The sequence below is a fragment of the Pteropus vampyrus genome, unplaced genomic scaffold, assembly GCF_000151845.1.
Source record: "Pteropus vampyrus isolate Shadow unplaced genomic scaffold, Pvam_2.0 Scaffold88, whole genome shotgun sequence".
In the NCBI taxonomy this organism is placed as follows: Eukaryota; Metazoa; Chordata; class Mammalia; order Chiroptera; family Pteropodidae; genus Pteropus; species Pteropus vampyrus.
Window position 1 is genome coordinate 4310263 of NW_011888869.1, and position 14417 is coordinate 4324679.

The 14417-nt window shown below is 40.2% G+C and overlaps 1 protein-coding gene across 4 annotated transcripts in view; it reads left to right on the forward strand.

The window, feature by feature from the left end:
* The window catches only part of KLHL2 (kelch like family member 2), a 77299-nt gene continuing 62882 nt past the window's right edge, over nucleotides 1-14417 (forward strand). For 2 of the 4 annotated variants that reach the window (XM_011363712.1, XM_011363713.2), the window contains exons 1-2: nucleotides 1-82; nucleotides 11656-11781. In XM_011363712.1, coding sequence (XP_011362014.1) covers nucleotides 57-82; nucleotides 11656-11781 — 152 coding nt within the window. In that variant the 5' untranslated portion in view covers nucleotides 1-56. Of the gene's footprint in view, nucleotides 83-119; nucleotides 139-11655; nucleotides 11782-14417 lie in introns of those variants that run through there. The other 2 variants (XM_023532707.1, XM_023532708.1) reach the window with 2 other exon arrangements.

A 14417-nucleotide genomic window follows, 5' to 3' on the forward strand; every position in this document is an offset into this window, starting at 1 on the left:
AATGGTGCTGGCGGCGGCGGTCGGTGCCTGCGTTCTGAAGCCCGAGAGGAGCCACAATGGAGACGTCGCCTCTGCCTCCCGCGTGAGTGAGCGGGCGGGCAGGCGGGCTGTGCCTCTGCGGACGAGCGCGCCGCTGCGGTGCGTGTCGCCGGCCGCGGGCGCTGCTCGGGGATGACCGCTCGGGGCTCGCGGGCGTTGGACGCCGGCGGGCGGTGGGAGCTGGGAGCTGCGGGGCGTGACGAGGCGCGGTTCCCGCAGTCCGAAGGCGGACGCGGACGGAAACTCAGTCTGGCCAGGCTGTGACTTAAAACGCTGCCCGGGATTTCCAGGGAAGGTTCTTCCCGATCCCGGGCGGATAGAAGATTCGGGATGGGGCAGTGCCGGGGGACTCTGCTGGTCCCGTGTATACCTCCGTGGAATGCACGGGCTGCGGGTGCCCATCTGGCTGACGCGTTTCTGAGGGTGGGAGGTATGATGCACGGGAGTCCGTTGAAAAACGGAAACTGGAAAGTACCAGACGCCCGGTGTCCCAATGAATTGATCCTAGGTTGCTTGCTTCTCCGAATTTCTAGTAAAATTAATACCTGAGGAACCTTTACATCACTCTAAATGAGCCGCGGTTGTTCAGGGCATGTGACCTCTTTTACCTGGCGCTGCAGGAAATTGTCCAGAAACCAGCATCTTCTGTTTCTTTGGTATCCTGGGAAAATGAGTAGTGTAGCGACCTGCTAGGCACAGGTGTCTTTTTCCTTGGTATCGAGATACATTCGGGATCACCTGCAGCAAAATTCAGAAATAATAACAGCTGAACAATTATGTAGAAGATATTGAAGATATTATTCAGTACAAGATTTTTTTTTTTTTTTAACGTTTTGGGAAAAGTGGACTATAAATCCCCAGGAGTTCCGAAATTTTCAATTTTGATTTGCTTTCCTTAGTTTAACCTTATGAAGGAACAAGAGCCCTTTCAATCTGGACTTTTCAAACCGCAGACAAACCTCATTCTGAAGGACGGTGTACCTTTTCATGAGAGCTTACTCATGGAGCCCTATCGTTTTTCACTTAGATTTCGCCAGCTTCACTCCATGGCAGTTGTACCGCGCCAGCCTCTTGTGGTTATTTGGCAGAATTCCAGCCAAAATATGGATATTAGTCTTGTGCTGAATAATTTTTTGATGTTGAGTCCTTTTAGGAGAGCTAATAGGATTCTGGAACTATAATTTCTAAAAGTGCCTTATGAATTTTTAGCGTGAGTGGAACAGGTCCAGGGGATCTAAGGAGTAGACAGATGTTAAGATTTGAGTTGACCCTCTTGGGCTAATAGAAACAGGGGCTCAGTTGCTACATGATCACTGTGGCTTTGTGGGCTTTGTGATATGGTCTTGTGCTTCAGCAGGTTCGGGAAGGCTCTTGACTCCCAGGAAACATGGTGGTGGCTTGTTAGCATCAGCAGTGTGAGCACAGCACCAGCAAATGAGTTCTGTCCAGGCTCAGAGGCACTTTAGGCAGGATATGCTACCTGTATATAGACAACACATAGTATATAGAATATATCATGTAGGTATGTTATCTGTAGTGAACCTAACCCCCTTTAGATCAGTTCTCTGCAATGCCTTTCTACTTTTGGAGCACAGGGGATTAAAAGAAAGAACGAGATGATCTTAGAATGCAGGTGAAAAAAAGGGTGTGGAAAAGCAGGCTCTGGAGGGAGGGAGTAGAAACATAGATTTAAAGAAATTTAAATAGAAATAATTAAAAATGAAATAGATTCCTGCATACAAATATTGATAAACTGAATTAGTTGATCTGTCAGATCAACTAATCATAATTTTGGTGCCTAGCACAGTTCTTTGATATCGAGACTCCATCAGTAGTGCTGGAACAATGACAGGCTGAGAGGTAATGGAAAGCCTGGAATGCTAACAGTGATGAAAGAATTGTTAAAACTCTTTTTAATAATGGGTGGCCAAAGTTGATGGGTCTTTTGTATTGTTTCTGTTCATTTAATAATAAATGCAAATAAATTTTATTTTCATTTGGTCTGTCTAGGATTAACCCTCTTTTCAGAGCTCATCGAGTGTTATTTACCTTTCCGTATATCAGGAATAGTCTTCCCATCCCTTGGCCTGTTTGCCTCCACTCTCACTAACTTATTTTTTTCTTTCCACATTGAATCCTGGGTGTGGGATTTGAGAAATGCAGGCAGTGTCTTTGAAAAGCTTCATCTGGCCTCCTTAGGCTAGAGCTGAGATAGGATGGAGGCCAGTGGAAGTTATTGGGAGGGCTCAGCTTTTCATAAGGTTAGAGTTTTAGCTTGAGTTTTAAGGCAAAGAAAGATTTTTGATGTGAATTGAAAGTGCCTTAGATGCTGTGATTAGAGGCAGGGACTCAGATCTTCTCTGGGTGAGTGTCTGTTTATTCATTCATTCATTCTGCAAATATTTGAATGTCTGTCTCTGCCTGGCACTGTATGCGATACTTTTGCTCATGCTTCTCTTTTAGCAGTCAGTTTTGTATTGTTTTCAAATCCCACCTTGCTTCCTTTCAGCCCAATATTACATGTCTTGGAGGAATGGAGGTGACTAATTCCTTCAGGATGGTCCTGTTGAAAATAAGTTTTGATCCCTTCTTGCTACTCCTTGCTTTCAAGTTTTCCTCATTCTTCTTGATTCTCATATTGTTTGTCATTGGGCATCATATCTCTATTTATTGTTTTTTTTGCTTCCTTGATTATATGTGGCATTTAGATTCTGTTCCATGTTGGGGTCTAGGTGATGTTAAGACCAGGGGACATGTGCCTCTGATCCAGTCCGAAAGATATACAACTAAAAATTAGGAGTAAATTAGTACAAATTGAGATGTACAAAAGAAACGTGAACTGATAAGCCCTGACCTCAGGAATGTTTTATAGATCCTAGCTTTAGGGTTTTTTTTTTTTTTTTTAAAGGATTTCCATAATTAAGTTGAGGGAAGACAAGGCGGTATAGGAGAGATGCTTTCTTTGACCTCCACTTGCTGAACAGTTTTCTAGGTCCTTGTTCCCCTACTGGCTTGTCTTCCACAAGTTGGCTTTCTTTCTATAGACCTTGCTTTTTTGCTTTTCTTCTCAAAACTAAGCAGACGTGTCCCATACAACCACATCTTTTTTCAGTTGATTCCACACACACTGGAGACTCTTGAACATTTGAGGTGTTCAAGCATAGGCCGACGACGTCTTGTTGACTGTTCTAAAGGAGTTAGCAGTAGGAGATTGGTGAGGTTAGAGCAGAGGGTCTCAGATGTTTGGATTTTACTGACTTGGAATATTAAAAAAAATTTGAAGTCCAACATAGAATTGCTAAGGTTTTTGTTTTGCCAGGTAAAGAAATTATTGATAAAATAATAATTATCAACTATCATCTTTTTGTGAAAGAAAGGACATTTTAGTGCTCCTTCCCAAATTCGAAGTGGGACATAATCTCAGTCTAAAGATTAGTTGTTAAATGGAATAAGTTTAGTTTTATGGAGACTTACTGCATTGCCCTCGTTTTGTCCTAGATCAGTTAAAAGTTCGTCAAAGCCTGATGTTTGGGGTCCCCTGGACCAGATGACCCTTAATGTTCTTTCTAAGATTCAGTTACTCTGAATTTTGAAACCTTGCCATGGGTTGCCCCAATATACATTCGTCTGTCTTTTATAGCCCATTCTTGTTTTTGTTTAACTAGTTCTAAGTAAATTGAACATCTCTTAGATCATAGGTGAATCTCCTCAATGATAAAGACCTTTAAAATATTTAGATCATTAATGGCCTACAAGGTAATGTTGAGAGAAGACATATGGATCAATTTGTGTTGAAGGAAGTGTCATATATAAGGCAGATTTGGGGATGCATTTGGGAACTTGAGAAGAGCATTCTAGAATAAGTAGCATTTATGTCCTTCTAAAAATATCTAATGCTGGGAAATCACTCTTCCCTTTCTCACCAAATCTGTTTCTAGTCTACATTTTCTAATGCACTTAGTAGGCATTCCGTAAATATTAGTAAGCATGCTTTCGTGAAGGTGACTGTAAGTTTACTCATCTGTGGCTATTATGGAACTGCACTAGGAACATTTATGAAAACAATTCAGCTTCTTAAGATCACATAGAAGGTTCTTTGAAGGTGATACAGAGAATGAAAATTGCCTTTCAGATGCCTTTCTATAGAATTCTAACAAATTCCAAATGTATTTACTGTTTATAATGAGGGAGTTCAAGTTTTTTGTTCATGTTTATTGGGTGCCTACTACGACCAGGCTTTGGGCATATCTCAGAAAACAAAACAAAGTCCTTTTCCTCATGGTTAAAACTGATAGTAAACATATAACACAGTTATTGTAATGGGCGGGTCAGTATACTTTATATTATGTTTTTTCTTTCTTACATTTCAGACTCTTGGCATTTGCTAAAGTATTTTTTGGGCCAGTTCTTTTTACTGATTCTGCCTTGAAATACAAGCCCTTGCTTTTTCCATGACATTACTTTTTCTTAGTTCCCTCCTCTAGTTTTTAGGTTGTTTAATGTGATTATTTTATTACTTTTATCATTTAATTTTGTCATGTAGGTCTCTTATAATTACCTTTTTTTCAGAGCTTAAATTACTTTCTCAAGCTTATCAAGTAGAGGAGAAACTGAGACTAATCTCTCTGTTGATCACTTTTTTGTCTTACATGACTTCTGTTACTTCTGTTTGTTGGCAGTAGCTGTTCCTCAAAGATGCAGGCCTTGGCCAATTCTTCTTTTTAATCAGCTATTAATTACTAAGTTGTGGCTCCAACTGTATCTTAAGACTGAGCTCTAGATCTGATCTGTGCTTCAGTCTTGAATTTTGAGCTTCTTACAGAACATCTGCTCTCAGCTCATACCTCAGATTCAACATGTCTAAAACTGAGTTCATAATCTTTGTTCTTGAACTGAATTCCTTTTATAACATCTCAGTTATTCAATGGAATAATCATTCTTTTGGTCCTGCATACCCAAAGCCTTGGAATGGTCTTTGATTTCTCTCTCGCTCTTATCACCTCCACATCTTATCAGCTCCCAGGAACTCTAGAGCCTCGGTTTCAAGTGTCTATTCTGACTGCTCCTATTTTGATGAACAGATTTCATCACTTGATACCTGGATTTTTTTCTCCTATTGAGTTCTGTGTTTTCTCTCCTCACCTTTCAGTCCACCTACTATTTTGGCCCACTGACATCTTAGAGTCACGCCAGATGACTTATGAAAACCAGATATCTCAGCCAGATAGTCACATTCCTCCACCATTTAGCCGTATGTTATATGTTCAGATCTGCCTTATTACAAGTCAGGAGTCTCCAGCCTTTTCCTATCCTGCCCCCAGTTAAAACAACTTGGAATTCCTCTAAAGGTTGGACCCCATCTCCTTCGCCAAGCCTTCCCTATTTACTCCCAATTCATTCCAGCCCTCTTTGCATTCCGATAGTATTTATAGATGGTAGCTTGTAATCCTGCACCTGTGCACTGCCTTGTGCCCTTCCCCAGTGTTCTTAGATGTGCCTCCCAGTTAGATGGTAACTGGAGAAGGCTCCTATGTTCAGCCTCCTTTAAGTCCTTCTCCTTGCTTAGTATAGGGCATGCAGTGAGCATCTAGGTAGAGCTTACCTGCTTGATGTATTAACGGTGGTGGTTGTCTGGAGTATCGTTAATCCTTTTTATTGAATGTTACAGTTAAAGATGAAGAAGGTCAGTAAAACCCATGAGAATATATCTCCATTCAGTTTAGCTCCTAACTTCAACATTTTTCTTCTCAACTCTGTGTTTACATTCTTACAGCGTTTAGTGCTTGTCCAGCTCCCTGAAGCAAGTAGGTGAGGTGTTATTATCTTTGACTTTCATGTTACATTTCATATTAGACATGTTTGTGGAATAACAAAACCTTATTTTATGAGTCAACAGTATAAAGCCCAGAGAGGCTAAGTAACTAATCCAAGGTCATTGGTTAGTATTCGGCATAGGTAGTCATACGTATATATTCAGGTCATCCAGCTAATTCTGGTCCTCTTCTAGTGCCACTTCATTCAAGTGCTGGGAAATGTGTCCCAGTCAACTGAATTGCCAACTCATTGCTACCCTCTCTTACCAGCCAAGTGATGGCAATGCTAGGAAAAGTGGCAAAAGAAAGGTCATAAATATGAATGATAAAAGACATGAAAATGTTTGAAATGGATCATAAACCTCCTTCTCCTTTTTTTAGTGCCTCACCACATCCTACTCTGACAGTGCTTTGTTAATTGTTTATGACATATTCTTTAAAATAAGAAAGATCTTGCATAAGACATGCTTTTACCTCGGTCCCTTTCCTGTTAATAGTCACTGTCAGGGACAGAAAGTGCCTGATTGTGCTGTGTGTCATGTAGGTGGGAGGGAACGAGGGAGAGAGAGCTGAGTCTAACCGAAGCAGAGCTTTTTACAGCTCTATTGTTCTACTCTCAGACAGCGGTTACACTCCAACTTCCATCAGCCTCTCCAGGGCAGGCATCCCAGCCACCTCCTCCCGCCAAAGCCTCCCTGCACTTAGCAGAAGCCACGCCGCCAAGTCCTAGGTGGGTGAAGAGGGGCGGCATGTCATACCTCCCTCTGCCCTCCAGCAGGTTCAGTGCTCTGTTGACTGCCCATCCATTTTAGTAAAATCGGGCATTTCAGCTTTTCTAGACATTTCCTTTCCAGCTCTGAGAAATCGGAAACATGACTTTTAAAGCATATATACACTATACTGATGTATTCAGTGGTGCTGTTATATTGTCTGTAAGGTGTTCTATGACTGGGTAGGAGGTTTTTCATCTCACAAGATGCTTCATATTCAGTTTTGAAGCTCTACGTACTGAAGGTATAATCCAATTTCTTACATGTCCATAGAGCAGATATTAACATTTTTTAAATCTATATTTATATGGTAATATGACCATATGTTTGTGGGTTCAGTTAGTCTACTGGCTCTGGACCTAATAAAAGCTTAAGTTCCAAACACTTGAAGAAAATTTGTGGAGCATGTCCATTTGCCTTTAGCGAATTGCAAAAACCGAAACCACAGTTCTACCACAAACTAAGATGTGTTTCCAATGGAGAAAGCCCTCTACTTTTACAAGTCATGTGGGGGGTTATTTGGGTGAGAGGAAAGACATGAGAGTATTTTGTTGGCAAACTGTAGAGTGACATAACAAATATTAGTTAAAATATTAGCTGTGATTGACTCTCTACTTTCGATATCCTGGACTTGTGTATGGAAGCTATGTTAGTTCGATAACCAGCTTTTGAGTATAAGTTTAGCTAGGAAGACAGCAGAGAAAAATAAAAGAGATATTATAAAGTAATGGAGAAACTTCAGAGCCATACAGCATGGATGGTGACTTTGAAAACAACAGCTGCTGACGTGAACTTGGCAGAAATTTGTGAGTAATGGTGGGTGACTCATTGCAAGCAGGGGAGTCTTGCAGCTTTTGAGATGAACAGGCAGAGGGGAGGGCAGAGATGGTGGCCACCCAGGGTCTAAATATTTGTGTCCTGAATATGAAAGTATCTGGTCCCCTGTTAAATTTTGCAGCTGCATCATTCACATGAATTAAAAGTATTCTTTCCACCCCAAAACGTTAAAAACTTATTAAACAACCCATATTTTCTAGTGTTCTCAATCTGAGATGATTGTCCTGGAGTAGGAGGTAAGTGGGTGGTGGGGCATATTACGTCACCTTTTTTGTTTTTCAATTATGCACAGCTGCCTTTCACCCCTACTCCTGGAGATGCTGTCATCCTGCTGTACCTTGTCCTATAAAAAGGGCTTGCCTGCATCTTCACGTAAAGAGCCGATGGTGAAGTGTAGTCTGAAAAACTTGCTTGGGTCATTCTGATCCTTCTGTCCCCCTCCATTGGAAATCACTGTTCCCAAGGAAATGATATGCATCTAAAGAAAGTGTACCTCATTTCTAAGATGTCCTCAACATTTTTGCAGTAGATTTAAACCTTTGCTTGGTTATGGAGTCTTGATTGTTTGAAGGAGACAGCCCAGTCTCTGTTTGCTTCCACTCTGAGAATTCAGTTGTCATCAGCAGTGTGTTCTTCGGCAGAGTTAGAAAGTTACCTGATCTGAGAAGCCACCCTTGCCCACAGCTGGGAATTTGCAGAAGAGTCAGTCAGTGAAGGAAGAGTGTAGGATTCTCTCTTGTAAAGCGTAGCAGCGTACTGGGATCCAAGCCCTTGGAAGCCTCAACTATTTTAGACTATGTTTTGTAACAGTAGGCTATTGGATGAGTTTAAGACTGGATGAGTTATGGACTGTAGAGTTGAGGGAAAGACTTAAAAGTGAAAGAACCGTGAAAAAGCATCGCCTCCAGATATTTTAAAGAAGGCAGTTCTCAGAATGAAGAGCTCTCTGGAACTCTGCTTCAAAGGGAAGCAGGGAGAAGGTGTAACTGTACTGACTGGTGTAGCTTAAAGGGTAAACCTTAACCTCCTACTTAGCTGCTTCCTAGTATATGTTCATTTCCCACATGTATAGTTTTAGACATGATATGTAATTTTCTGTTACGCGGTTCTGCTTCCGAATGAGAGACCATCTCACATAAAACCACATAGGAAATGGAAAATGATGGGAGAGACTTTAGTGTTGCAAATATAGACCTGTGCAGCAGGATGCTGTATTTGTAAGTGGCTCTCAGTACAGAGAACACTTAAAAAAATTCAATGTTACTTCTTATTCCTTTAAACCTTTGAAGAAAGTCTTTTCTTTGTAGAGTTTCTGGAGTACATAGAAAAAATAGGAGCTGAAAATAGCTTTAAGAAAACGGCAATATAGACGTTGATTGTTGTACGGTAGCTGTCTTAAAGTCAATTCTTTCATGCAGGAAGTTTTAATTCCTGATTTCCTAAGCAAATATAAACACCCTTGACCCTTAATGATATTCTTTCTAGGGCAGAGTTGCTTTTGCTTCTGTTCTAAGTATCGAACAGCCTTCTATGAGAGTTTACTAATTCTCAATGTTATATTTTCTTTGTTGTAAGCTCTAAGTTGTTAAACTCGAAGCATATATAAGTGTTATTAAATCGCTATATATGTGTGGACCTTCATTGTTACATGGTCAGAAAGTTTGTATAGATTGCATATATCTACAAAATTTCCTTTCTTTTATACTGTTTATGAAAGGATGGTGGGAAGTGGCATTATGAGAATATGTCTTATACCATAAAGTGTTTCCCCATTCCCCTTCACCATTTCTGGATGTTCTTTCATCTTTTGGTTCCTAGATTTACTAGTTCTTTTTCTTAGGCCAGGTGTAACTCATCTCTGCACACACACACACACACACATGCATACGCTCACGCACACGAGAAGCCGCAGGAAGTAGAGTGCACCATCCCATTCTCCCACTCCAGCTGTGGACTCACCCACTAGAGGCAGTGCTTTGCACTGAAGTCATTTATACGGCCCCTTTAAAAACTCTCAAGTGGTGAGGAAACAGGACCGATGCTCACTTCTAGTAGACAAGTCCCCGGAGAACAAGGGGTCTTCATCAGCGCTGATTCTTGGGGGTACGGGAACAAGCAAGTTATTGTTGGAGGTTACCTTAATGTTTGAGTGCCCAGGTTTCATGGCTTCATGTGCCATCTATGGAATCAATGATTCCCACATACATGTATGCAGCTAGATTTTTCTCTCCAATTCTAGGCTCCGGTATTCATCTGATACCATTTTGACATCTTCACTTGGAGGTCTGATATCTTAAAACCAATGTTTATAAAAACTGAGCTCTTGATCTTCCTACTCCCAAACTACTTCTGCTTGTGGCCTTGCTTCCCATTCAATTGATGGAAACTTGATCCTTCCAGTTGCTCAATCCAAAAAACTCGGAGTCATTCTGACTTTCTTTGACATGCCACATGTGAACAAATCTTGCAACTACCTTAAAGTATATCCAGAACCCAGCCACTTCTCATCACTTCTCCTACCTCCGCTGCTGCTATCCTGCTCTGAGCGCCTGTCATTTCCTACTGCATCACTCTCCTAAATAGCTTTCTCCCTTTCATCTTTGACCCACATAGACAATCCTCAACCAGTAGTCAAAATGACTACTTTGAAAACGTAAGTCGGATGTTGTCACTCCTCTGCAATGCCTCCCGATTTTCCTGAGGGTAAAAGCCAAAGTCCTTCAATGTCCTACTAGGCCCTATATTATCTGCACTCGCCTGTCCCCACCAGCCCTAGCCCTGGTCTCATTTCTGGAACACGCCAGGCATATACTGGATTTGCCATAGCCGTTCTTTCTTCCTGGACCTTCTCTAACCTCCTAGTCCTAGTTGTAATTTCAGTTCTCAATTGGGCCTGTCCCGATCACCCTGTTTATTACTGCAGGTTACATCACTGCATCTTCCTGACTGTTTTTCCTGCCCTTAATCTTTTTCTCTTAGCTCTAATTTTCTAACGTGCCACCTACTCTACTGATTTGTCATGTGTATTTTCTCCTCCCCTACATCCCCAGCATACACACTAGACTACAAGGTCTGTGAGCACAGGGATCTTTGTTTAGTGTATTTGATGTATTCCAAGTGCCTAGAAAAGTGCTTGGTACATAGTTGGCACTCAAAAAATATTTGCTGAATGAATTAATGAAAGATAGTATTTTAAAAATGAATCAGCCTTTCAGGAAAGGAAGTGGTGTAAAGAGGAATGCAGCAATAACTGATGATTGCCTGTTGTTCTTTGTGATATATATATACAAGTATGATTTTTTTAGGCTTAATTTGATATCTCGATTTTTAAATTTAATAGCTTTATTGAGATATAATTTACATGCCTTAAAATTTACCCACATAATTGAATAATTCAGTGATTTTTAGTAAATTTCTAGAGTTGTGCAACCATCTCAGAAAGTTTCCTTGTGTCCATTAGCAATTAATTCCACCTCCACCCCTTGTTACTCTAATTTTGTAAATTTTTTTGTCTCCCAAGTTTCCCATTTACCAAGTTACCAAGTTACTTTCTCTTTTTACCTCTTCATTTTTTTCTCATCTATTAAATGGGGATACTAATAGTAATTAGCCCACAGAGTTATTGTGAAGATTAAGAGAATAATGAAAGTAAAAACTACTTAGCACAGTGGCTGCCATATAGTAAATACTCAGTAAACTTTAGCTAACACGATTAATCTCTTGTTAAAGAAGGTCCAGGATATATGGGGTAAATAACCGTGCAGGTAGGGAGCAAAATTCAAATCAGATTCTTAGTTTCTAAAGTTTTGTTAAGTATGTTCCTGTTCCTGTCTCGATTTGTAAGTAGTGGATGGCAGAGTGTTAAGAGCAGGTTACTTTTCAAACAGGATCACTTCTCAGCATTTTTATTTGGAGGTATCTGCTGAACCACTTTAACTGAATTTTCTGTCCTCATCTTGACAGCAGGAAGATAACTACCCACTTTTTTTTGTTGTTGTTAAAATCATAGTGACCATCAGAAAGTGTTCTGAATTGTGTCTTAATCTTACATTGGGATATATTGTTGAGACTTTTCTAAGTGAGGGAGGGAGGGAACGTTCATTGTCACTTATAGCCTACTAAGCCTGAACTAAATTACCTTTAATAAGATCTTTGTCTGATTTTTTGTTGTTGTTGTTCTTTTCTTTAATGCACAGATGTACAAAGCAGGGTCATCAGAAGCCTCTCGACTCAAAAGATGATAACACTGAAAAACACTGCCCTGTGACAGTGAATCCTTGGCATATGAAGAAAGCTTTTAAAGTCATGAACGAATTAAGAAGGTATCATTACATTAACATACATGTAACCATGAGTCTCTTTGGTTTTCAAGTTGTCTATGGTAAATATATTCTTCTTGCCTTATTGTTGCTTTGTTTGGTGCAGAGAACATTAAAAGCATTTCTGCTAGTGTTTTAAAGGAAGAAAAGAGCAAGTAATTTATCAGAAGTATGAATGGTATAAACTGCTTTGTCCAAATAGTAGCCACAAGCCACAGGTGTCTAGTCTGAATTGAGATATTCTATAAGTGGAAAATACATAATGAATTTAGAAGACTTAGTACAAAAAAACAATGTAAAACGTTCGTTAATAAGTTTTTAAAATGTTTATTACATTTTGAAATGATAATATATTGGATTTTTTGGGTTAAATAGAATTATTATTGAAATTTATTTCACTTGTTTCTTTTTATATTTTAAATGTGATTACTAGAAAATTGTGACCATTTTTATTGGACAATGCTGGTCCAGTAGAAAGTCTAGGGTTTCTAACTTGTCATTGCAAAGAATGTGCAAAAAAACTAGGCAGAGAAAAATAACCTCTCTCTTTGATGGTGATGGTCGTAATATTTTGGAGGAACCTGTCTGTTGCTTAGGTAATTCTCAGATATGTTAGGAGTCTCTGCAATGAAAAAAATGACTATAAAAGTGGATTGAAAAATGATTAGCTCTTCTTTTTTAGTTGTTAGTATTAACAGTCTTGATTTTGTTTCCTTAGCACTTTGTGAAAGACATGCAGTTTTTCCCATCATTCCTTTTGTGAAAGAACTCTACACAATTTAAAAGCTTGGGCTACGAAGGGAGTGATTTAAACTTTCCCTTTATGTCTCAGTGCTATGTAGTCTTCCTAAAAGACCACCCATTAGGCCCATCATTTGTTTGTTCATTTGTTTCTCCTTTAATTAAATTAAAGAGTTAATAAATACTTATCTGCTGGGTGATAGAAATACGGTGGTGAGCCAAAGCAGACATGATTATGCCTTCATGGGGCTTACAGTCAACTGCAGGAAGCAGCCATTAATCAATCGAAGAATTACACAAATAATTTCAATGAAAGTAAGTGCTGTAAGGAGGCCTTTGAAGGTAGGTAGCAGTGGTCAGGGAAGGCTTCCCTGAGAAGATAGGAATAATTGTGCTGATATCTCAAAGGAAATAGAGGTAAGGAAATGAAGTCAGGATGGGGATGGGAGAGATTACAGAACAGTGTTCCAGCTAGGGAATGGCAGTGCTCAAGTCTCATGATGGGAGGAAGCTGGCCTCTCTGGAAGAGCTGAGGGGTAGCTGGGGTACAGATGGCAGAGGGTCACAGCAAGAGAGGAGGTCGAGTGGGTAGATGTGGGCCAGCGTTCGTAGGGCCTTATACATTTTGGTCTTTATCAGGAGTTGCCATGGGAGGAAGCCATTGGATGGTTTTAAGCAGGGATGTGACATGATCAGATATTTATTTTGAAAAGAATACACTGGCTGCTGGGTGGAGAATGAGTGGATTGGAGAAAGAGAGACAAGAGAAAGTTAAACTGAATATTGGATATTAGATTTGCTGCCTAGTCTTGCTCTGACATTTTCAATAAGTAGATTTTCATTTAGTCTTTGGGAGAAAAATAGAGGTGGGATAATCCAGCAGGTCTGGCCCTAACTGTTTTAATTTTCTACTCCCTTCTCAACAGTAGTTATTAGAATATAAAATGCAATGGCTACCAAGCGAAGCTGAGAGAAAAGTAAAAAAACAGTCTAGTTCTTTTAAGACAGATCTTTAATGGCTTTTCTTTTTCTTTGAAAAGTCTAGAAAGACTGACTTTTAATAGACCTAGTCTCATTTCTCCCCCACTTCCATGCAGTGTGATAGCCCTGGCCTTCTACTGGTGGTGTGCGAATGGGCCTCTTTGAGCCTCAACTATAAAATGAGAGTGGAAGGGACAGAGTCTAAGGTTCACTGCTGCTCTGACATGCTCTGAGCCTATGAGATTTTTTCCTGCTTACCTGCATGTCATGTGTCCTTGCCTCTGTCCTAGGATTATTGAGCTCTAGTCTTCATTCATCTATTTTGTTTCATTCTGGGTGTGAACTATATGGTGGTGTAATAGTACCTTCTTGTTCTTTGTGTTGCACGGTTTCAGGAGCTATTGTGTCATCAGACTGGTAGTCAATGCTGATTTTCAGAACAAAGAGTGACCTTTGAATAGCCGGAGAGTATTGGCTGCCAGCTCTACAGCCAGGGTTGTTTTAATGAAGTCGGTCTGCTAGTGTTTAAAAACATGAACTCTCTTTGGGGTTCATCAGAACCGTTTTTTTGGTGGTTTTTAATGCCATTCCCTTCTCTTTTAACCCTTATAACCAATTTGAATAATTATTAAAAAAAAAATCTCTGAAGAGGCCTACCCCTTGTACAGCTGAAAATCACGTATTAGTTCCTGTTCTTGCATCAGCTTCCTTCTGCCAGGAAAGGGCAGTGGAGAGTGGTTTCCTGACTTCTGGGGTGTGAGAACTTCCTTGTTCTCTCTCACCACTCTGCTCCCGGGCTGCCCTCTCTACTCGGTAGAGTAACAGCTGTACACCAGAGAGTGTTTTTATGAACCTCTGGCTGATGGAAGTGAAATTTTAAGAGTAAAAGTCACTTTTCTTCCAGTTAATGTTGGTTT